Here is a 22136-nt window from a genome sequence, read left to right on the forward strand (position 1 = left end):
GGGAAGTAACTTGCTCCAGAGTGACTTGGTTTCGTTGCTTAGTAGGCAGCAGAGCCTAACTTTAGACCTGGGGCGGTAGTACTAGAGTACAATGCTCTCTCACTTTTTGACACTCTCCCAAGAATCATGTGGCTCTTCAATAGGCCCTGTGGTCAGAGCTCTGCTGCCCCTGCACTGCCCAACTGCCCCCTTGCCCGACGGTAGGAAACACAGCCCTGTGTCTGGTTGCAGGACAGTCCACCCTGTTGGCTAACCAGGGGTCCTCCCTCTCTATGCCCACTATCATTTAAATGGTCTGTTCCTGCTGCTGGGAACACCAGGTAACGTCAAGTGTGGGCCACTGAAACCAGATCCAGGGTGCAGATCCTGGGTACTGACACATGGGGTGGGGCTTTGCTCTTCATGGTCTAAAGATCGGGGACCCCGAATTTTAGAGTCACCTTTGGAGCAGCCATTGGTGACATCCCCACTATGGCCATGCATGGTTGTAATGACGAGAAAAAAAGAGACCACCACCACCCCCCACAGCCCTTTTCCCAGCCACAGGATCGCCCTCAGCACAACCAAAAGAAACCTGGATATGGTGTGAGGACCCTGGATTCAGCCACCAGCTTGCTGTATGCCCTGGACAATCATTCTACCCCTGTGACTTAGCTTCCCCTACAAACAGGGTCAATGGATTACAGCTCTGACTCCCTAAACTCAGTAGCCACATCTTCAGGGGTCATATGCCTGTCACACTGGCTCCCCTTCCTCCAGTGCCACCTCAGCTCCTGCTACAGGTGTGGGGTTCTGGCACTGGATGGAGGAAACAAAAATCTGGGCAAGTACAACTGACCTCAGGGTCAGAGGGAAACCAAGAATTGGAGGAAGATCCCATTCCCCACCCCCATCCCATCTCTCCTCTCTCAGTGGGTCTTGCCCTCCCCTGGGCCCCAGGCTCAGCCCAACTACTAAGCATTATTAAGGTGTAAGGAGAAGGTACCTACAGCCTCCCCCAGCAAAATGACTCAACCTTACCATGAATTATTAACTCTTATCACTCACAGGGATATAACCTCCTGCTCAAAGGCCTCCTGGCCTCTCCTGATGGATCCTGAACCTGAGACCTAGGAGAAGAGGTAGCCTCTTAGAGGGAAGAGGCAAGTGTCCATAGAAGGGGGCAAGTGTCCATAGAAGGGGGCAAGCCAGAGTGTATTTCTGGAACCCTCTGATGACAAGCATAGGTTCTACAGTTTCTGTGGGACCCATACCCTCAGAGGCATACAGTAGAGTTCACAGGTGGTCATTGAATGAACTCAAAAGTCATCTCCAAACATGGAACCAAAGACAGCCATGTGCAGTGAGGTATTCCAAGTCCAAGAGGGCCTTGAAGATCCCAAGGTAGTGACAAATCAATCCAAACAGCATCGCGCTCACTGCTGCCATCACACAGAAATGCTTCACTCCTACTGCTTCTGATCACGGGTTGTCCTGCACACTGGCAAGACAATGCCAAAGGGAGCCACCAAGGCGAGAGGGCTGCTCCTGCTAAGAAATCCAATCAGCCCGAGATACTTCTAGTCAGTTCCATCACTTCCCCTATCTGCTGCGACACAACCCATGCTAGCCCACCTCCACCAGCTGTCTGAAGGCCTAAGTTCAGTTCCCAGCAGGCTCACACTGTCTGTAACTCCCAACTCCAGAGAATCCTGTGCCTCTGGTTTCCATGGGCACCTGCAGGCACCTGCACATAATTAAAAGTAATCAAAATAAATACTTTTTAAAACCTCTGAAAATGAAAACGAAAGACAAAAACTATCCACTCCGAAAAGCAAGAGGCTCCATGATGTGCATACCAGAGGCAGGCCATTAGGTATACAGTTCCTCATGTCATGTGTGGAGAAGTGCATGTATGTTAGGACAGCCTTGCCTTCTTCAGGGCTTCTAGCTCCCAAGGAGGCATACAGTAGAGTTCACAGGTGGTCATTGAATGAACTCAAAAGTCATCTCCATGGAGTTGACTGGAGAGAAGTAGACACCTAATGCCTGTGGAATCACTCTGCTCTTGATGGCAGTAATACCATGACTAAACATATGCACTTCCTATGTTCAGAGCTTATCGAAGCCATCTTGGTGACTGCTGGGGATCCCTCTCTCTTAGGACTCTGTAGCTAGGCTCCTCCCTCCTTTCACCCTCCCTTCTGGTACTCTACAAGGGAACTCTTCTCTCATCTTAGGCTAATGGGCCAGCTCTGTCCCTGGACCCACCCCCTGTCCTCACTCTCAGAGGCATAAATACACAGAGAACCTTCCTGTTGTCTTCCCCCAACCTCTCCATCACTCCTCTCCTCCTTTGGGGTTTAGATAGCCCCACCTTCTCTCACCTTTAAAAGAGAAAATAGGTCATCCTTCTGTTCTCTTTACAAAAAGAAAAAAAATCTGGGAGAAGTTATCCATATTCATCATGTCCAACCCTCTGCCTCCAATCACTCCCTAACCAGGGCTCTGTCCCCAGAAGCCTCCTAGGAGGCTTACCCAAGTGGCAGCAGGGATACCTCAGTCTCTCTCCTGCTTGAGCTGAAGTGTGTGAGCTGTTGAGAGTCCTCTATTTCCTTGATGGTCCTCCCAGTCCTCTTCCAGATCCTTCCCAGTCACCTGTGTGCATCCCTTCCCTCGCCTATCCTTGAACGACAGTGGTCCAGGAGCTCCCCCACCACCCTCATTCTGTGATTGCACCCACTGTCTTAGCTCCAGCTTCTCAACACAGGCTCGTGTACACTCCAGAGTCTCTCGAGAACCATATCCTCCCCTGAGCTCCATGCCTGCATGTCTGTGGGGCTTGACCCAATGACAGGTAGGGAGCCCCAGAGAAACGCCACACCTCCTGCCTTCTTCTACTCAAAGCCATTGCAGGCACAAGAAGCTGGGGGTCTTCCAGGGCCACGCTTTCCCTTCCCAGCTCATAGGCAGTAGTTGCCAAAACACGTTGATTCTACCTTGTTACGTCTGTCTTCCCCTTGGTTGCCCTGTCTGTTCCTGTGTTTATCCCTGCCTGGGGTCACAGTCCCTACAACTGACTATCTTCCCTAGAACTACATGGACATTCTTCTGGAGTATCAATCTATCAGCTCCCTTGAAATCTGAATTAAAATCATTCAGGCTTCCTGTTGTCCATCAGGTCTCTTTCCTCCTAGCCCCCAACCCTTCCAATCCACACTCTGTGTTGTCCGGTTACTTCCAGTTCTTCTTGAAGATTCAATTCTCAGGCCTGACCCTAACATGCTTCTCCCGCCACCTGCCCACTCTTAGTATTTTACCTGGGTGGTGACTCCATCCCAGCCTAGAGTCAGCACCTTCCCAGAAGGCTCTTTAGATTTTTTTTTTTTTTAACAAGGGCTTAGATGCCCGTCTGAGGCATCTCACCATGCCCTGGGTTCTTCCATCACAACACTTATGCCTTCAAATGGCAAGTTCAACCTTCTTTACTGCACTCCAGTATATCCCAGGCTATAAGTTCCATGAAGGCAAAGACAACACCAGATTCTAGACTATTCCAGCACCACAAAGCAACAATGCACTCTCAACGAATGCTTGCTGACTTAGTAAATGAACATCTGGCCAAGGTGACCAATCATCCTGAAGTATATGCAAATCTCAAGGCCCTGTCTGGACCGAGGAGGAGTATTGAGGAGGTGTCACTGGGGGAGGGGCTTTCAGATTCTGCCTTGGGCAGACTTGGGAGGAGCTTACCTAGAGACTTAGGACCTGTTGTTCATGTCCCATCCTGAGCTCCTAAGCTCTGTATCAAGTGCCTAGGTCAGCCATTGGACCCAGAGACCACATGAAGAGAACAAGGTTCTGGGCTCAGCTCCAGGCAACAGGGCATCAGAGTGGCAGGGGCTGGTACCTCCCGTTCTCTATCTGCCTGGTGCCTCTTCCCTCTCCTGGGCATAACTTCATGCTGCCCTGGCTTGCATCCCGTCATCCAGCTCATCCTCCATCCTGGCCATTGTCCTTTCTCCATCGCCATTGTCCTCCTAGGAGGGGTAGCCACTTCCCCTCAATTCTAGGTTCTCTTGTGCGGAAAACAGGGAGCAGAGCAGATCACCCTCTACCAAGTCCTCCTTTCTGACCCCCGGGCTGGATACGTTCCTTTAGCCACCACCACCCTTCCTCGGGGCCCACCCAGGCTTACCCTCGGTCAGCCCCAGATGGATGCTCCAGTAGATCTGCAGACACTGCAGCTCCTTCTTCATGCCCCGCTTGCAGCGGCAATCATACAGTGGGCTTTCCTGCAAGACCTCCAGGGCCGCCTGGCACTCCTTATTGGCCAGCATGGTATTGCGATCCCGGCCTGCCAGGCACTGCCGAAGGGTGCGGTACCTGGAACTGCAGTTGGATTCAGCCGCACACAGCTCATTGGCCCGGACACAGTCCACTGGGGGGCGCCAGCCGTGGAGCTCAGAGCCCTGCAGGGAGGAAGGGCTGGCCAAAGAGCGGAGGGTTTCGTCTGGGTAGTGGGGAGGGAAGACAAGCATGAATAAGGGCTACCATAGTCTCCGACCCCAAGGCAGGCCTAAGGCTTGAAGGAACTTCTCACCCGCTTTTATACCAAAGTACACCAAGATCAAGGTCAGCTCAGGCCCAACCTAGTCAGCCATGTTCCCCTACAGCCATGGTTCACATTCATTTCCTCCTTGAGTACAGTCCTAGGCAGTGGAACACCTCAGGATAAATCCAGGAAGGCCTTCACCGAAAACTGCAGGTGGGCTAACATGCCAATAGTCCAGACAGAATGTCACGGCCTTAACAAGGCGTGGTAGGCCGGGCGGTGGTGGCGCACGCCTTTAATCCCAGCACTCGGGAGGCAGAGCCAGGTGGATCTCTGTGAGTTCGAGGCCAGCCTGGGCTACCAAGTGAGTTCCAGGAAAGGCGCAAAGCTACACAGAGAGACCCTGTCTTGAAAAACCAAAAAAAAAAAAAAAAAAAAAAACCAAGGCGTGGTAGGGTTTGTGCAGAGTGATCTCACTTCAACTCCCAACCTACAAACTTCTGCTCCATCCAAGGCCTTGGTTTGAAGGCACTAAAAGTCAGTGAACCTTCAGAGACGGTCTGGACATTAAAGAGACCCAAGAAGCAAGCCTCAACATCATATTCCAGGGAAGTTCAAGTTCAAAGGAGGGAGAGAACTCAAGGTGACACACACAGAGGCAGAAAGCCCCCTCTATCCCTTAGCCTCATCCTTCCATATCATTAGGCTTTTAGAAGACAACCAGAAACCAGCCTCACCCTGTGGTCCAGGAGGCCCAGGAGGGAGAAGCAGAGACCCCTTTTAGAACTTGCCTTTCCATATTCGCCAACTTCACACCAGACAGTGGCCTGACCAAATGCCTGCATGGCCAAATTCCACCCCAGGCCCCTGCAAAAGAGAATGCATCGGGCCAAGCACAGGAGCAAAACTGCTCTCCCTGGCGCTCCTTCCCTATCAGGACTAGCCTCTGCCACCTCCAGCTCTCATCTTCTCTTGCTTCCTGTCTCCCAGGGGCTCTGTTCTCAGCATACCTCATCGCCTTTTCCCTTTGAGCCTCCTTTTCCTTCTTTTCCTCCCTATACTACCCTGAAATACCTAATTTTTTTTATTCCTTCCAAAAGCAAAATAATCAATCAATTACAGAAAAAGAAAGAACGTCCCTCCTCCAGGCCCTGCCTTCCAGCCTGAGCTGGCTTTAACCCACCCCTCTTATCTGCTTCCAACAGTATCCTCAGAAGGGAGGGGCTTGAAGACTGGACATGAAGGGCAGAGAGAAGCTGGCCAGACCCCTTCAAAGCCAAGCTCCCAAAATGGTTTCCTCCAGATATGCACGACATCTTCTGTCTCTCTGTGCTTGCTAAACTTCTAACTCCAGACCCTGCAAACCGCCCCCCGCCCCCCCCCCCAAAAAAAGCCCCACTCCACTGCTAGAGCAACGACTGCCTTCCAAAAGACCCAAAGAATAATTTGAGAGACTTCCTCCACTCCCTCCCACTCCAAAACAGAATAAAATTCTAGACCATTGGTCCCTTCCTCAGAATACCGCAGAATTCCCCCCACCCCATGCTTGCCCAGCCGCTCTCAGGCCTTCTCCCTGGGAGGCCCTGCTCATGGGGGAGCTACTGCAGGGAGACAGCGACACCTACAGGTAGAGCTGCACACAGCAAGCCTATCACTCCCCAGATCCCCTGCTGGGGGGAAAGAAATCATTCCCAATGGGCCTCGGGCCTTTCCCACAAGGAAACAGCAAAGGAGATGAAGGGGAGTTGGACTCCCGATGCAGCTCCAGTTAGAGCAAAGGAAATGTTCTTCTCTCACTGACCATACTCCTGTCCCAGAACAGAAACAGCTGAAGAACGTAACCACACTGAGACGAAACATGAGGTAGAAACCTATACGGAGCAGGAGTTACTGGAAGCAAGGTCTGCCCAGGCGCTAACCTTTAGATGTGTCCTCCACAAACGCTGAGGTAGCAGCTCTCTTTCTAGGCTTCAGCAGATTCCTACATCGCTTTACAGGACTCTAGTGCCTCTGGGCCACCCAGGAACAGCTGAATCACCACGCCCCCAACTTGCACCTGTCTGCCCCTCTCCGTCAGCCAATCCTGAGCTCCCACTGACTTGTCCCGGGGTTGCAGCAGGAGTTCACCTTCCACCTAACTGAGCTAAAGGCTGAATTGTCCGAGGGAGGCTCAGAATGGGACAAGCTTGCATCCTGGGTCTTCTAAGGCCTCGGAATTCACACAGGTTGAAAGTCCGGCTAGAAGGCCCAGAGAATGAAGCGATAAAGCAATTCACTCTGCCTGCCCTGAAACTGAGCCCAGAGTCCCTAGGATGTCCTTAACACAAGCCTCTGTTGGCTCCCATGCCAACATCGAGGGCCTCCCCATCCTGGCAACTGATGTTCGTGATATGCTCTGCAAAGGACCAGGATATCCTTTCACCAACTGTCCTCACCTCTGGGACTCAGCTTCAAAACTCCCAGAAGCATCCAAGCCCAGCCAGAGAAGGGAATCTCAGCAACCAGGAGCCGCTAGCCAAGAATCAAGAGAAAGCTGGCTTCCTGGTCTGAAGGAAGAAAACTTGGATCTATCAAGAATGGACAGTTCCTAACAAGGAACACAGGGGAGAGGAGGGTGGAGGTCCAGATTGCCCTCCTGCATCCAGCATCCTCTCAAGAGCCAGATGTGTGCTAGAATGCCACTAGGAATGGGTCCTCTGCCCACTCTGCTCCAGTCACTCTCTCCATTACCTTCTCTCCATGTATGCCAACACTTGGAATCTGGTTGGCTGGGCTAAAAGGCCTTTCTCTCCACTGCAGTCCTCTGACACTAGATCTCACTCAGAGCCCTTGAAAAGGCATCTGAAGGCCCTTGTTGGGATGCGGGGGTGAGGGGAGACACGACTCTTCACCATGGCCACCAGCCACCAGCCAAACTGCCGACGTGAGGCTGAAATCTCAAGATGCTAAGGAATCTCCATTCTGAATTGACTTTCCAACTGGTTCCCAACTATAGTCTTCTAGCCAGGAAAGGGGCCATTGGATTTAAATTTCCTTCACATCGCTCCATCCTGTCCTATCAGAGCCTTTCAGAATCCCACAGTCTGTCATTCAGTTGAGCCCTTTGCCCAGCTTCAGAAAGGGACTTCTCAAGGGAGAAGGGACTGAAGAGTCATGACCCAAGGAGATGCCAGTCAACCCTCTCCTCTCCCACTTTGCCCTCTTCCCATCTCAGCCCCTGGATAGCAGATGGTGGTGGACATCTCTGCTCTCTGCTCATACTCCACACACATGCTTTCACATACCCATACACACCCATTATGTGCAGGATGACCAGAGCCACTTCTGTGGAGAGCTGACTCCTCAGTCTCCTCAGCTAGGAACCCCCCCCCCCCGTGTACAACTTGGGGTCTGTTACTGGAGGGGGCTGTCCTCCTCTACTGCTGGCCTTCAGAGAGGACCCCTACACCTGGAAGCATGCATCCTTGATGGTGGTAGGGTACAATTCAACAGCAGGCAATCTGGCTGGTTTTGCCTGAAATGCAATTTTTTTTTCCTCTTGCCTCTGATCATTCTCAGCCCCAGAAAGCTGTGTTTTCAGACCATCAATGAAGAAAAGGTCAAATTTTGTGACAGTTCATTCAGAATGAGAGTCCACCTCCCTAAGGCTGCTTGATAGGAAGGGCTGCAGGATGAATATGAGCCCAGAACATCTTCTGCCCTCCTACTCTGTCCCTCCTACCACACAGGGTTACTGCCTCTGGTGAAAGCAAGCCTGGTGGAGGCCACGCCCCAGGGCAGGGCACTGTCCCCTGGGAGTGCTATAGCTAGGAGGTAGAAAGTCGGTGAGCAAGCAAAGGGCCCGGGATACAGCCAACACTGACTCTACCAGACTACAAATCTGCAGGACCAATCTGGAGGGCACTTCTTAGACCATGCACAGCTTCCATCAGCAAAGTCTACCTCCCTGTCTGGGTTATCCATACCCCTTTCTGCTGGAGGTAAAGGTGATCCCCTAATCCTGCTTGGTAGCCTAAGTCACTCTGGACTGCCAGCAAGCCATGACACCACCACCCCCCCAGAACAGCACCTGTGCTGAAACAGATGACACACACACATACACACACACACACACACACACACACACACACACACACACTTTCCAGAACACAGAATCCACACACAGCCTTGTAAACATCTTTTCTTCACCTGTGCAAGAGGAAATCAGAATATATCCCTAGACCTTGCTTGCCAAGAAGCTGAGCTTTTACAAAGTATTAGGGGAGGGGGGGGGGTTCTCTGCTGGAGCTCAGAACCGCTGGGCAGCCACTCCTCCCTGTCACAGAGGGAGGGGGCTTACCGAATGAGCAGTGAGTGGTCTTTAAGATCTGTTTTCCCCCTTTGCAAACATTCCCCACTCCATCTTCTTCTTCCCAAGGAGCAAACTTTGGCCTCTTCCCTTATGCCTCTAGCCCCAGGCCCCAGGGCGGTTGCTCAGAAGGCCTTGAACACCCATTTGCAAGCCTGCGCTCAAGCCTATCCATCTGGCTTGGGTCTAGGTGGGAAAGGAGGCAATAGGTAGGAAGAAACTTGCAAAGTGCTCCTGAGAGTGGGGAAATGGGGTGCTTTCCTGAGGCTGATTGGCAAGTAGGAGGTGACTACAAGGGCTCCCCGCATACGTCCAAACCAGGACCTTCTGCAGAAACCCACCGACTCAGAGAGCAATCAGGAAAGGAGAGACTAGCTAGATAGCTACCCGCCAGCCTCTCCCCTCCCTCCTTTCTTCCACACTAAGAGTTGTATTTTTTTTTTCTTCCTAACTTGCTGCAAATTGAACCCATTATTTTGAGAGAAATGAGCGTTATCACCGCCTGCAAGTAAGCGTGTGCGCGCGCGGCGCGTGAGTGCGTGCGGAGATGGTTTGAATGTTGGAAGTCTCCTTCTCAGTCCTCCGCGCAACCAGCCAGCTACCGCACGGCTCCCTCCTCCAGAACCTGCCAGGCTGTTCGCCTCCCCGGAGTCTCCCCCGGAGCCCCGGCCCAGTCTCCCAGCACGGCGCTCTCCCACTGTTTCCCGCGGCGCCCTGCTTGCAGCCCCCAACCCAACCCCACCCCTGTGCCCAGCTTCCAGAGGGCGCCTGAACGCGCGCAGCCCGGTGTGGCCCCCAGACTCGCCACCTGCAGGTACTCACCTAAAAAGAAGAAGAGGCAGAAGGCGTTTGCCAAGATCATGTTAAATAAATCCCACAGTTGTGTGTGTGTGTGTCTGTCTTTCTCCCTTGGGTTTAAAAAATAAAAATAAAATGACAACGATAATAATAACGGCCAAGCAAAGATAATGACCCCCAAATCCAATGCGGAGATCCCGCCGGGCCGCCGGTGGAAGATCCGGAGTCCTGGGGTTCTGGCTGCTGGCTGGAGGGGGTGGGGTGGGAGGCGGGTGGTGGTGGGCCTGCCTCTCGACGTCCCCCTTGCCACTGAAATCAAACACACGTAGCTATGTGTCTGGCTGCCTTCTAAGCCAACAGACTAGTCCTGAGGTCAGCCCAGCCCTTCGCGCGTCCGGGAAGGCGTGAGTCCCCGCGGGTCCAATTCCCCTGCACTTCCCAGGAGGGGACTGGAGAGGTGGGGGCGAGGCGATCTGAAAGTGAAGGGCTAGAAGAAAGCAACGAGGAAGGGGGGTCAAAATCAATGCAAATAGGAAAGAAATCCACCGACGGATAAGGAGCAATCCAGTAGGAGCTTCTAGGACGGGAGACCAGAGTCGCTTCTTTGGCACCAAGACGAAGAAAAAGATTCAAAAAAAAAAAAAAAGAATCTCTCCCGCTAACCCTTGCTCGGCTCACTTTTTTCTAATGGAATTCCAGTGCCGGGGTGCTTGTGCTTGCGTGTGTCTTTCTCTCCTCCCTCCCTCTCCTCTCCCTCGCTCTCGCTCTTTGCTCTCGATCTCCGCTCTCCCTCGCTTGCCTCTCCCTCCCTACTCCCTCTCTCCCTGCTCCTCCCTCCGCCCGCTCCCTCCCCCTTCACGGCTCCCTCGCCCAGGCTCTCACGCCTCTCCCCACTCCTCTGCCCGGGGCTCGGCGCTCCGGCTCCCTGGCGGCTGGCAGCTCGGAGCGCGGGAGCGGAGCGCGGCGGAGCAGCGACACTCTGCAGCAGCCGTGGTGGAGACTCGGCGGTGGTAGCAGCAAGGCGGCGGTGGTGCTGGCGCCAGGGAACACTGGCCTAGGGGTGAGCTCCACCGCTGGCTTCCTCTGCTTAGCTGTCCGCCCTTCCTGGGACTAGCCTGCCGCCTCGGCCAGAAACCGACTGGATCCCCGAGCTAGTGTCTACCGCTCAAACCTACGAAGCCCGAGAAGCCTCCACGCCCCCTCCTCTCCATGCGATGTCTCGTTCCCCCTAGACGAGGGCTTGCGCCCCCCAAGTGCCACTGCCCCTACACTGGACTCCCCCAGGGCCATGAGGTCTCAGAAGCCTGGGAAAGCTGAGTGAGGCTGGGGTACACTGAGGCCCCTGGTGCAGGAGCCATCCTGGATGCATGGGGGGGGGGGGGGGGGCAGGGCAGTAGAAAAGCCCCGGCCTGGTGGAGGTCTGGAAGAGAGCATCACTCTCTGCAAGATGATGTATCCCTCGTGGGAAACCGGTCTGGGCAGCACCCCAAAGGAACTAGGGTTCCCAAAGATGCCCTGCAGGCCAGCCCTCCAAGCAGGAGAGCATCCTGAATGCCTGGGTCCAGCTCCTACACATGTGTTCTGCATGCAGAGCTTGGGAACTTTCACTGCTCACTGGCGCCTCTCTTGCCAGTAAACCCCCCAACACATAGACACACACACACACACACACACACACACACACACACACAAACACACACGCACGCCAGCTTTGCAGCCATTCCAGACTTTCCTTTCCCAATTGGTCTCTCATCCCCTGGACCAGAAAGAAGGTTGTCTGGGCGTCCCAACTGCCTCCTCCGAGGCCAGGGAACTAGCCTGGGTTCGTACCCCAACCTACTGGGGTGTCCCAAGACACAGGGCACTGAGGCCTCCACTTCCAAGCCCCACCCCGCACAGAGATGGCTTGGGCTCCCCAGAGCTAGTCAGGGGGCTGCTGGCCACTCCCGGGTCCCGAGGCTGCAGGTGGGGACCCCTCCGGATAGGAAATCCTCCCCAAGCGGAGAAGAAGGGGACAATTGATCCATCTGTCTTTGGGCCCGGCTCACCGGTGTGTTTCAGTCATGGAATTTACAATAAAAGCCCAGAAGCACCACCGAAAAAGAAGTGTCTGGCTGGGAAAGGGTTGAAGGCGAAGTGAGGTGGCTGACGGAGGTGGCGGGGCGGCAGCCAGCCAGTGCACACACCGCAGCTCTCTCGGGATCATACAACGGACGGACGTACACTGGGCACCCTAGTTCTGTGCTCCTCTCTGACACACCCTCCGATACCCTGAATCCCTGGCTTTTCGCACTTGTGTATCTTGCCTGCAGCTCCTGGCACCCTAATTGGTAGGGCCTGGTTTACACCCGTGTCTCATCAACTTTCAATGCTGAAAAAAGAAAAAGAAAGAAAGAAAGAAAGTGGTCAACATCCAAAGCTTATTTGGGAGTGTCTTTTAAAAATACATTGCTAAATATCAAGACGGTGGAATAGAAGAAATGCTAGAAATCTGCTTCGTGTGAAGAGAGGGGTCACTCACAAAACCAGGAGCCTTAGCTAGAGGGAGCAACTTCCATCTTGTGGATTTAGGCAGGAAGGCAGCTTTTCCCATCTGTGAGAAGCACCTAATAGGTGTCTCATATAGTCCATTGAAAGACAATATCCCTAGATCCTACATCCAATAACAACCACTGTGATAACTAGGTAGGGGAGGGTTTCCAGCAGAAAATGGGGAAATGCTCAGTACTGAAGGAACAGAATGCTGGCTTCCCTCTGTCCCTCTTCCAGGCCAATTCTGTTTTACAAAATGACTTCCCAAGAACCTTGGGAAGTCTCCTAGGTTCTTTCCAAAAAGTGGGGAACTTAAAGATCTGATGTCAGCCAAGTGTAGGCAAGTGTAAGTTAAAAGATGAAAAGCAATATGAGTTATACCTCTAGGGACTCTTAGCTCAGAAGCCCTCAGAGGCTGAGAGCCTCAGCATTAAATAAATAAAGGCCTTTTCACTCACTCATCTACTTCCAGAGCCTTCTGATGGTCCAGGCCTTGCCCACCTCCACTCATTTGTATCCCTTAAAGGTCTCTCTTTCAAGGATACCCTAGAGGCTTCAAAACTACTGCTGAGCAATCCTTCCTTTTCTCAGACCACATACATACAGCCTACCTCTGTTAAGTCCTAGTTGAGTATAAGGAGGAAAAGGCCCTGAAACATCATTTTTGCCCCCCAGCATAGTTAAGTGTACTGAGCAAGCAGTAAAGGCAGCCAGGGATGAGCTCTACTGAGTTCCCATGGGAACAGGGATATAGGATTCTGGTAGTAGGAAGTGAGTGACTTTGAGAAGCTCCAGGCCTTCAGGACCATCCTCGCAAGGACAGGAGAAGTACCCACCACCACCACCACCACCATCTGGCTTGTGTGACTGTGGGACACATTTACCTTGAACCCCTTTCCCTCCTATCTGCACTAAGACCCATCACCATCTTCCAAATGCCAATCTGAACGGCTGTTAGATAGGGTTCAGTCCATTCACCAGGATCTACTGAGGAGAATGTGTTAGGCAGGGGCAATTTAATCTCTCTGAACCCTCAATTATCTCATATGTAAAGTGGAGAGATTCCTTGAAAAGCAACTTTGTGAAAGTTAGACAAGACACCGCACACAAAGCCGCTGGTAGGATGCCTGTCTCCCCCCTTCCCTCCTGGATCCAAAATAAGAATGAGGCTGTAGGATCTAAGTGTAATGAGAAACAAATTAAAAAACAGCAAGGGTTCAAGAGAAGCTGAGAGTGTTTTCTAGAAGATGGGAGCAGATCTTGCAAGAGGAAGTTATGGGGGGGTGTCCATTGGTAAATGAGACATGATACACTTAGATTCCCTGTGTCCTTTACAGTTTCCATGGGTCCCACCTCTGTGTGCCTGTGTTTGCACGGAGAGGGGGTGGGCAGCCCCTGGACACAGACTCAGCATCACGACATTCAGGGGGAGAGAAAGAGGACCATGAACCTCAGTGCCTCCTCTCCTTTGTCTTATGGAGAAGATTCTGTCCAAAGCATGAGCAGTAAGGAGCAAGGAGGCGCAGAGTAACCCACCCACACAAAGTACAGAATCTCTTCCTTCCTGTAAGGGTGAAGGCTGAGGGCTCCCTCGCCTACAGGAGGAAACCAACCAAGAGTTAAAAAAGAAAAATGGCACCCCCATCGTGCAAAAACACACCAGGAAACACAGAGGTGTGCTCCACCACAGGACAGCAGCCCAACCCAGGACATTCACCACCAGCCAACCAGAAGAAATTTACCAGATGCCTTATCTCTCCTCAGAACTGCACCAAAGGCTGTGGGCATAGGGCTGGGGTGTCTCCCTCGGGAAGCATGTGGAGATGGAGGTAGTCATCGCCTCTGTGAAAAGAGCAGGCACAACCTGAGGGACCACTGGATTTCAGGACAGCTGTCCAAAGGGATCTCACTGTTCGCGGATGTGAGACTCATCCTGAGGTGTGAGCAAATTTGTCCAGGGATGTTTCAGGCACGGGAGTTATGTGTGAGGCTGCTGCAGTGAGGAAGGACTGAGACATCCAGCAGTTGAGAAGAGCCTAGAGCACAAGCGGGAGAGGCCCGCTGGGAGGAGATCTGAAAGATCCAACTGGGAGGCATGGTCAAGTGCCACATAGCACACACAGGCTTTAGACTTGAGCCTCAAGCAGCCACTAAAGGCATTGGGCAGGTATGTGACCTCATACTTTTAGTATACTGATATGACATGGGTATGAAAGATGAAGATGAGTTGGGGGGCAGTTGTGACAGTGTTGGCTTGAGGTAATGAGAGCCCCTAACAGGAGGTGGTTGTCAAGGCTGTGCATTCTAAAACGAATCCGCAAGATGTTAGTAACAATTCAAACGCGGTGAATGGGGGAGGGAAATTGTCATCTCCTCGAGAATGGCCAGCCTTGGATAAAGACACCAACTCTCATTTTGTGGGCTTTGCCATGGGGAGAAAATAAAAAGGAGTGAACTTGCTGGTGGAATACAAGCTAATACCCCTTTCAATCTTATACTAACTCCATGGACTAGGTTAGGGGTTTAACTTACACAAAGTCCTATTCTAAGTGGGATAAAGTTAGGCAGCTGAGATTCGGGGACCTGTATTAGACAATCTGGGTTCCATATGAATAAACAAAATGACAGCAGCTCTCTAGGCCTATAAATTCTGTATCTGCGTTAAGGACATCTGAGATAATCCCTTTCTCCCTTCCCTGTCTATGTAAAAAAAAAAAAAAAAAATCATGAGACTCAAAATCCTTTTTGTTATTTATACTTTGGGCCTGTCTGGCTTCATCATTGGAGTTCAAAGCTTGAGGCTGGAAAGGATCCTGTTCACATGAAACAGGTTCACAATGTCCAGCTCTGTGTCCCAAGTCTGGATTATCTTAGGTTTACCAGCCCTTTTCCGGTCCCAGGTTGCTCTCTAATGACAGCAGAGTCCCGATTAGCATTGCCTTGGTCCAAGTCATTATGGATCCCAAGGCACAGCCCCGAAGGAAGGGGCTAGGCTGGGGGTTAACTAAACCTTCTGCTTCTCTGAGAGTGAACAAGGCTTCACAGCAGGGTGAGTGGGGCCAGAGGAGGAAGAGAGCATACTGCACTCAGGGGCATTGATTCCTCTAATTGATTTCAGTCTGTGTTCTTAGTACTTCTCATCCCCTGTAGAGGTAGGATCTCTGCGAAAGGTAGAATCTCTCTACTTAGCCCCTTCTCAAGCCCCAGGGGCTGCTCTGTGACCTCACCCAGCCCAAGGAGCCCCCTAAGCTCCAGCATGGCCCATTAGAGAAGGAAAAGCCTGCTTGCTACAATTTCTTAGATGGAGTGGTGCGGGAGGCAGGAATTAGCTGCTGCCCTAAGCCGTGTACCCTCTGGTGGAGATGCAGTGCCACCCACAGCAGGAACACCCTCCCCATCCAGGTCTTCCCAGAGGAACCTGTGACCAAAACTAACCTCCCTTCAAAGTGGACAAACTTGGGTTGAAGTCTGTCCGTGACACAGCTAAGGTCATGGCACAGTCAAGGTCACAACATACGCCAGCAAGTTTTCGAATCTGGGACCAGAAAGCAGGTCCTTTTCACCCTATGGTAAGGAGTGAACTCTGACTGTTTTTTAGCATTGGGAAGGAAAAAAAAAGAATCCAACCTGCTGGTGTGCTACATCACTCAAGATTTCTCCCAGGAGAGGTGGCTGTTGGGGGCGGGGTGGGGGGGTGGGGGTCGGGGGCGATGGCAGGGAAAAAGTACCCAAGGCACTTGGGGACAGGCCTTCATGTCATCCAAGACAAGCCAGAACAGCTGGTGACCTGAACTCCCTACATCAGACCTCCAAAAACGGCTACACCCCAGTCCTTCCTCACTACCGGCACATTTAACCATCACAGCGCAGGCAAGCTAGGAAACTGCCCTTCTGCTGAGCTATGGCAAGCTAAAACCCCAGACATGGCCTTGCCTTCCTCGTTGCCCTGACTGATCTGCTGCCTGTGGCTGGCACGTATTTACCACACCCAGCCCTGTGCCAGGACTAGCACTGTACCTGACAACCCCCAGCTGCCTGGAACAACCCACCCGGCTGCCTTTCTCACAGGCACTGCCCATCTGCCAGGTTACTCAAGGCTAAGACAGATAGGGGCAGTGACTGCCTCTGCCAAGACTCCTGAGCAGCTCCTGCAGCCTGGCACCCCCGGGAGAGCTTTCAGCCCCAGTGGCTCCCCACTGGGACCATGTCTTTATTTAGCCAAGCCTGGCAAGGAGGTGGAGCATCAGCACTAGGTCTGAGATGGACTGTCACTCAAAGGCCCAACGCTGTATCCAGGGCCTGAAAGCAGCTCGCAAGGGCCTTTGGACACAAAAGGAGAACAAGAGTGCTGCTTTCTAAGCAGAGGTGTCTTCCCTCTGCCCAGTGTGGAGTTTCTACATTACCACATGTATCTGCATATCCATCCCATCACCCTGACCGCTTGTTCTGAGAGCGTCTTTCCTAATTATCCAGAAGTTTCTCTCCTTATGCTGCGATGTCCCTGCACTGGTGTTTTCCTGCTATCTTATTGGGTTTCCTATGGTAGGGAAACCTGGGAAAGTGTGTTTAAACACAAAAGAGCAGATCATTAATAGTAGAATCATGACCATCATCGGCTCTCAGGTCCAAGGCCCTCGGGCTTGTAAGGAACAAGAATAATGTCCACAATGATCAGGAGAGTATGGAGGGCATCCCACAGATTGCACACACCTGTGGGCAGCCACGCTGCCTGGGTGCTGGTCTGATGTATATACCATTTGTTTTCATCAGAGCAAGGCAGAGGCCACCTCATCATCTCCCATTCTGGGCTGTACTCACCAGAAGGAAGTTACCACATTTGTCAGATAGGCCCTGGGATGGCAATGTCGGCACTGTAGGCACCTGCTGTCTCCCTGCTCCCGGAAGGAGAAGGAGCTGACTGGACTGTGGTCTTCACTCCTGATGGCAAGGGGAGCTCAGCATTCTACAGTCTTCCAAGATGCTCCCTGAAAACACCCCTTTATGCTGAGATGGCTCCAGCCCTTCATCCTCTTGCTGTCCTGAGATAACACCTAGCCAGCCAATGAGGCATCATGGGAAGAGTCCCAGATGAAGTCTTGAGTTCTCTCTTGCTGCCAGCCCAGAGAGAAGCTTGATACTGTATGAGGGTTCATAACACAGTGATATGGTGAGACCTCAGAATGATTCCCCAGAAAAGTGGGGGACGGGTGAGGCTGAAATGTTCCCCTCAGGTCTATATGTTTGAATACCTAGTTCCCAAATAGTGGCTCTGTTTAGACTATGCCTAACTAGCAGAAATGGGTAGGATGGGCTTTGGAAATGATATCCACCTGGGATTCTAGCACAGCACTCTCTACTTCTTGACCTAGCAAGATGCAAACAAGGTTTACCACAAGCTCCCACCACCACAGCCAGAGTACCACCCCAAACGCCACACCTTTCCTGCCATAATGGACCAATAACCACCCCCGTGAAGCCATGAGCCAAAATGAACCCTTCCTTCAAGTTGTTTCTGCCCCAACAATGGATGAGGGTTTGTGTACTGGAGAACCTCCATCCTCTTGCCTATCTGTGCAGCATCTTAAGGCCCTCCAGTCACCTTCCATCTAATCCATCTGGGGACTGAGGCAGCAGAGTAAGTGTATTTGCCACCAGCCCTGCTCCCAGCTGACCATGTGACCTCAGATCCTCTGGGATTGCAGTTGTCTACCCTGCCAACCTCAAGGCAGGATGCTCAAGCAAGATGATGAACACAACAGCACTTTGAAGTATATAAGACACCCTGCATGGACAGGCAACTGTGATGGGTTTTTTTAGGCAGCCCACATCTTTGAGGAGTGAGTCGTGGAGCCCACCTTACAGCGTCTGTTTCAGGAATGAGCATCCCATGTCCACTGCACATGGGTCTCTGTGGGAAAGAAGACCATCCCCTTGCACGGGTGGAGAGACAGAAGCTTTCTGGTCCCACTGTGGCCGTCCCTGTTAGCACTCCTCACACCCTATTGAAAAGGTTCATGGTTTTGTCATACTCCTTCAACCCAAAGCCAAAGTAGAACCTGTATCTTCATTGTCACTATACCATCAGAGGCTGGGACATAGATACTCAGGAAGTGTTGGGTGGGTGGATAGATGGATATGGATGGATGGAAGAATGGGTGGTTGGATGGATGGATGGATGGATGGATGGATGGATGGATGGATGGATGATAGATGGATGGATGATAGATGGATGGATGATGGATGGATGGATGGATGATGGATGGATGGATGATGGATGGATGGATGGATGGATGGAGGGATGAATGGATGATGGATGGATGATGGATGGATGGATGGATGGATGAATGGATGATGGATGGATGATGAATGGATGGGTGGATGATGGATGGATGATGGATGGATGGATGGATGGATGAATGGATGATGGATGGATGATGGATGGATGGATGGATGGATGGATGGATGAATAGATGATGGATGGATGATGAATAGATGGGTGGATGATGGATGGATGATGGATGGATGGATAATGGATGGATGGATGATGGATGGATGGATGGATAGATGGATGGATAGATGGATGGATGGATGGACAAATGATGCCTCTTCTGGGCCTAGTGCCACCTCCTCTTTCCTGTCCTAGGAGTCTCAGGGATCTAACTGACTCATATAATAAATATATTTGCTTCCTCCTATTCTGTTCTCCATAGGAAAAATTGATAAATCTGACCAGAGGATTTTTTTTTCACCATTTAAATTCTTTTAATTCAAACTAGATTGGCTTATGCTCTTGACTTTAAAGCCTAATTCTACAAAGATTTAGCACATTAATGGGAATCCAACCCTTTAGAATTCCTGCTAGACCCAATAAGCCTCCTCATTCTTACATGCTAGTAGTGTAATCCCCCAACCTCTGCACTCTGGCCCAGGGACATCGATAATTTTTTTTTTTTTTTTTTTTTAGTGAGAAGAAGAAAAAAGAAGCAACAACTTCAAGTTCCAGGCCTGACTGACCCCCTCTCCACCAACATGGATGAGAAGGATACAGCCCACAGAAAACTGGTAATAAACCTGCAGAGAACTCTTGTTCCCTGCAACAGAAAGCCCGCTCCCTGCACACACACACAGTGACCACAGCAGTGGGACAGAAAACGAGTCAGGAGTAAGTGGGGTCAGTGTCTCCATTCACCGGATGCCTCCCCACTCCCACCCCCACCCCGCCCCCGTGATCCCACTGCAGGGAAAAACTTGGCCAGGACGTCTTGAGTTTACCACCTCACCTTCCATCACACTGACCACTGTCTGTTTCCTCTCCACCAGCTGCAGCTTTGCAAGTGAGTCTGGTAAACAAATCCTAAGCGAAGTGATAATCTATTTAGTTCCAGTTGCCAATGGGGAGTGTGTTCCAGAACCTGCAAAGTTGATCAGGGGCTTTTTTTTTTTTTTTTTTTTTTTTTTGCCATCAAAAGCAATCAATCATTGGATTCTTCAATGCCTTCTTATTACTTCTCTCTCTCTCTCTCTCTCTCTCTCTCTCTCTCTCTCTCTCTCTCTCTCTCTCTCTCTCTGAAACATGTGCATTTGGGAGAAATGTTAACAGAGTCCAGGCCTTAATGCAAGCTAATGGCTCTCTAGCAGGCGAAGTCAGTCTCTAGAAGAAAAGGGTTGGAATGAAATAAAGAAGCAAACCCACAGCCTTCTTGGGCCACTCCTTCCCCTTACCACACACTTGATGTTCATTGATCAAGCTGACATTGCTCATAGAAGCTCATAAAACAGCCGCATTAGGCACTTGGAGCTTCTAAGTCACTTCCTTCATCTGTGAGTGCCAGTTCCATGAATCCTGAGTCCCCATCTATCTGGGATCTCCGTGAGGGGGCTATATAGCAGTTCCCTGCATCCTTCAAATGGCACTCAAGCTGACCTGTGTTGTGCCTGCCCATCCATATGAAAGGACAGTGTGGTATCTACAATGCATTTCAGAAGAGGTGCTTTCCCACATCTTTGGGGATATGAAATGAGGGGTTTGTAGGCATAGACCACCCCACTGGACTCTGACTACTCATTAAAAGAAATCTCTGCTAAGAAGGCTTGGGAAAAAAACAGGTGTTTCTTCGCAAGATTGTCACTTGGTGCTCTGGTCGCAATGTCTACACCAGGTATTTCATCCACTAGCCTCTTGAACTCAGATAAGGAAATAGGATCTTCCTTCTGTACTCAGGGAGCAGCCAGAAGTGGAAGGCAAAAAGACGGGCTATTGAATGCTATACTTCTGCTATGCATTCTGGAAGTGCTTAAGTAGACCATACAGATGTAACCAAACGCTGCCGTAAATAACATCAGCTGTTTGATAGCCAGCCCAGCTCTGCCATCTTCCAAGACAGACACTGAGTAGGCCCCAGGAGATCCACATAGCCATAGGAAGGGCAGAAAGGGGACCTGGGCACATTCTCCACTGCCAGCCACCTCCTTGACAGTCCTGTCAGAGTTAAAGCTTGCCAGATGCCCGGCCCTGTACTCTGTATTCAATGGAACAATGTACTGCCTACTTGCTCAGCTCTGGACACAGAAATTGATACTGAAAGATGAAGTTGGTTTGCTGTTTTTTTTTTTTAACTGTTCTTTAATTCTTTTTTTTTTTTTTTTATTTTGCAATACAATTCAGTTCTACATATCAGCCACGGATTCCCTTGTTCTCCCCGCTCCGGCCTCCCTCACCTTCCTCCCAGCCTGCCCCCCATTCCCACCTCCTCCAGGGCAAAACCTCCCCCGCGGACTGAGATCAACCTGGATACCCCCACAACAGACTTCTGGCAATGGTCGAGACACAGCCCGAACTGACCTACTCTGGTGATGGGATGGCCAAACACCCTAATTGTCGTGCTAGAAACCCCATCCAACTACTGAGGGATCTGGATGCAGAGATCCATGGCTAGGCCCCAGGTGGATCTCTGGGAGTCCAATTAGCAAGAATGAGGAGGGTTTATATGAGCGAGAATTGTTGAAACCAAGGTTGGATAAAGCACAGGGACAAATAGCCAAACGAATGGAAACACATGAACTATGAACCAGTGGCTGAGGGGTCATCAACTGGATCAGGCCCTCTGAATGGGTGAGACAGTTGATTGGCTTGATCTGTTTGGGAGGCATCCAAGCAGTGGGATCGGGTCCTGTGCTCATTGCATGAGTTGGCTGTTTGAAACCTGGGGCCTATGCAGGATCGCTTGGCTCAGCCTGGGAGGAGGGGACTGGACCTACCTGGACTGAGTCTACCAGGTTGATCTCAGAAAGATGAAGTGTTTTTTTTGTTTTGTTTTGTTTTTTGTTTTTTTGGTTTTTTGGTTTTGTTTGTTTGTTTGTTTGTTTGTTTGTTTGTTTGTTTTTTGGTTTTTTGAGACAGGGTTTCTCTGTGTAGCTTTGAGCCTTTCCTGGAACTCACTTGGTAGCCCAGGCTGGCCTCGAACTCACAGAGATCCGCCAGCCTCTGCCTCCCGAGTGCTGGGATTAAAGGCGTGCGCCACCACCGCCCGGCAAGATGAAGTTTTTAAGATGTTGCCTCTGTTGTTCAATGTGACAGGCAGCAGAGACTCCAGCTTAGAAAGGAGATGTAGATATACAAACAAGTAAGTGTCATCAAATCTGTAAGCTCCAATGGTTGAACAAGTGTCCAATTGGGGAAAAGAAGCTAATTGGAGAATGGGTATACGTAGAAATAAGAGTCTTAGAGACATCTTTTCCTAAACATACAAACTTTGCTGATCTCTACAATTAGGGAACATTTTGGCTATAAAATTAATTATTCTGAGCATAGAAAAAGATAAGGATGTGAAACTACTCTATAATAAGCAGAAGAAAGCTACAAGAGAACAAAGTGTTCATGCAAAATGTCTATCTCTGGCCAAGTTATTATGTTGGTTTAGGTTT

At 51.0% G+C, this 22136-nt stretch overlaps 1 protein-coding gene across 2 annotated transcripts in view; it reads right to left on the reverse strand.

Moving 5' to 3' along the window:
• Positions 1-10445, reverse strand: part of Gfra2 (GDNF family receptor alpha 2) — a 97361-nt gene extending 86916 nt beyond the window's left edge. The window contains exons 1-2 of one of the 2 annotated variants that reach the window (XM_059273356.1): positions 9705-10445; positions 4178-4492 (exon numbers count right to left, since the gene is read on the reverse strand). In XM_059273356.1, coding sequence (XP_059129339.1) covers positions 4178-4492; positions 9705-9744 — 355 coding nt within the window. In that variant the 5' untranslated portion in view covers positions 9745-10445. The remainder of the gene's footprint in view (positions 1-4177; positions 4493-9704) is intronic. The other variant, XM_059273357.1, reaches the window with a different exon arrangement.
• Positions 10446-22136: the final 11691 nt, after the last annotated feature.

Source organism: Peromyscus eremicus, chromosome 9 (genome assembly GCF_949786415.1).
Source record: "Peromyscus eremicus chromosome 9, PerEre_H2_v1, whole genome shotgun sequence".
NCBI classification, from domain to species: Eukaryota; Metazoa; Chordata; class Mammalia; order Rodentia; family Cricetidae; genus Peromyscus; species Peromyscus eremicus.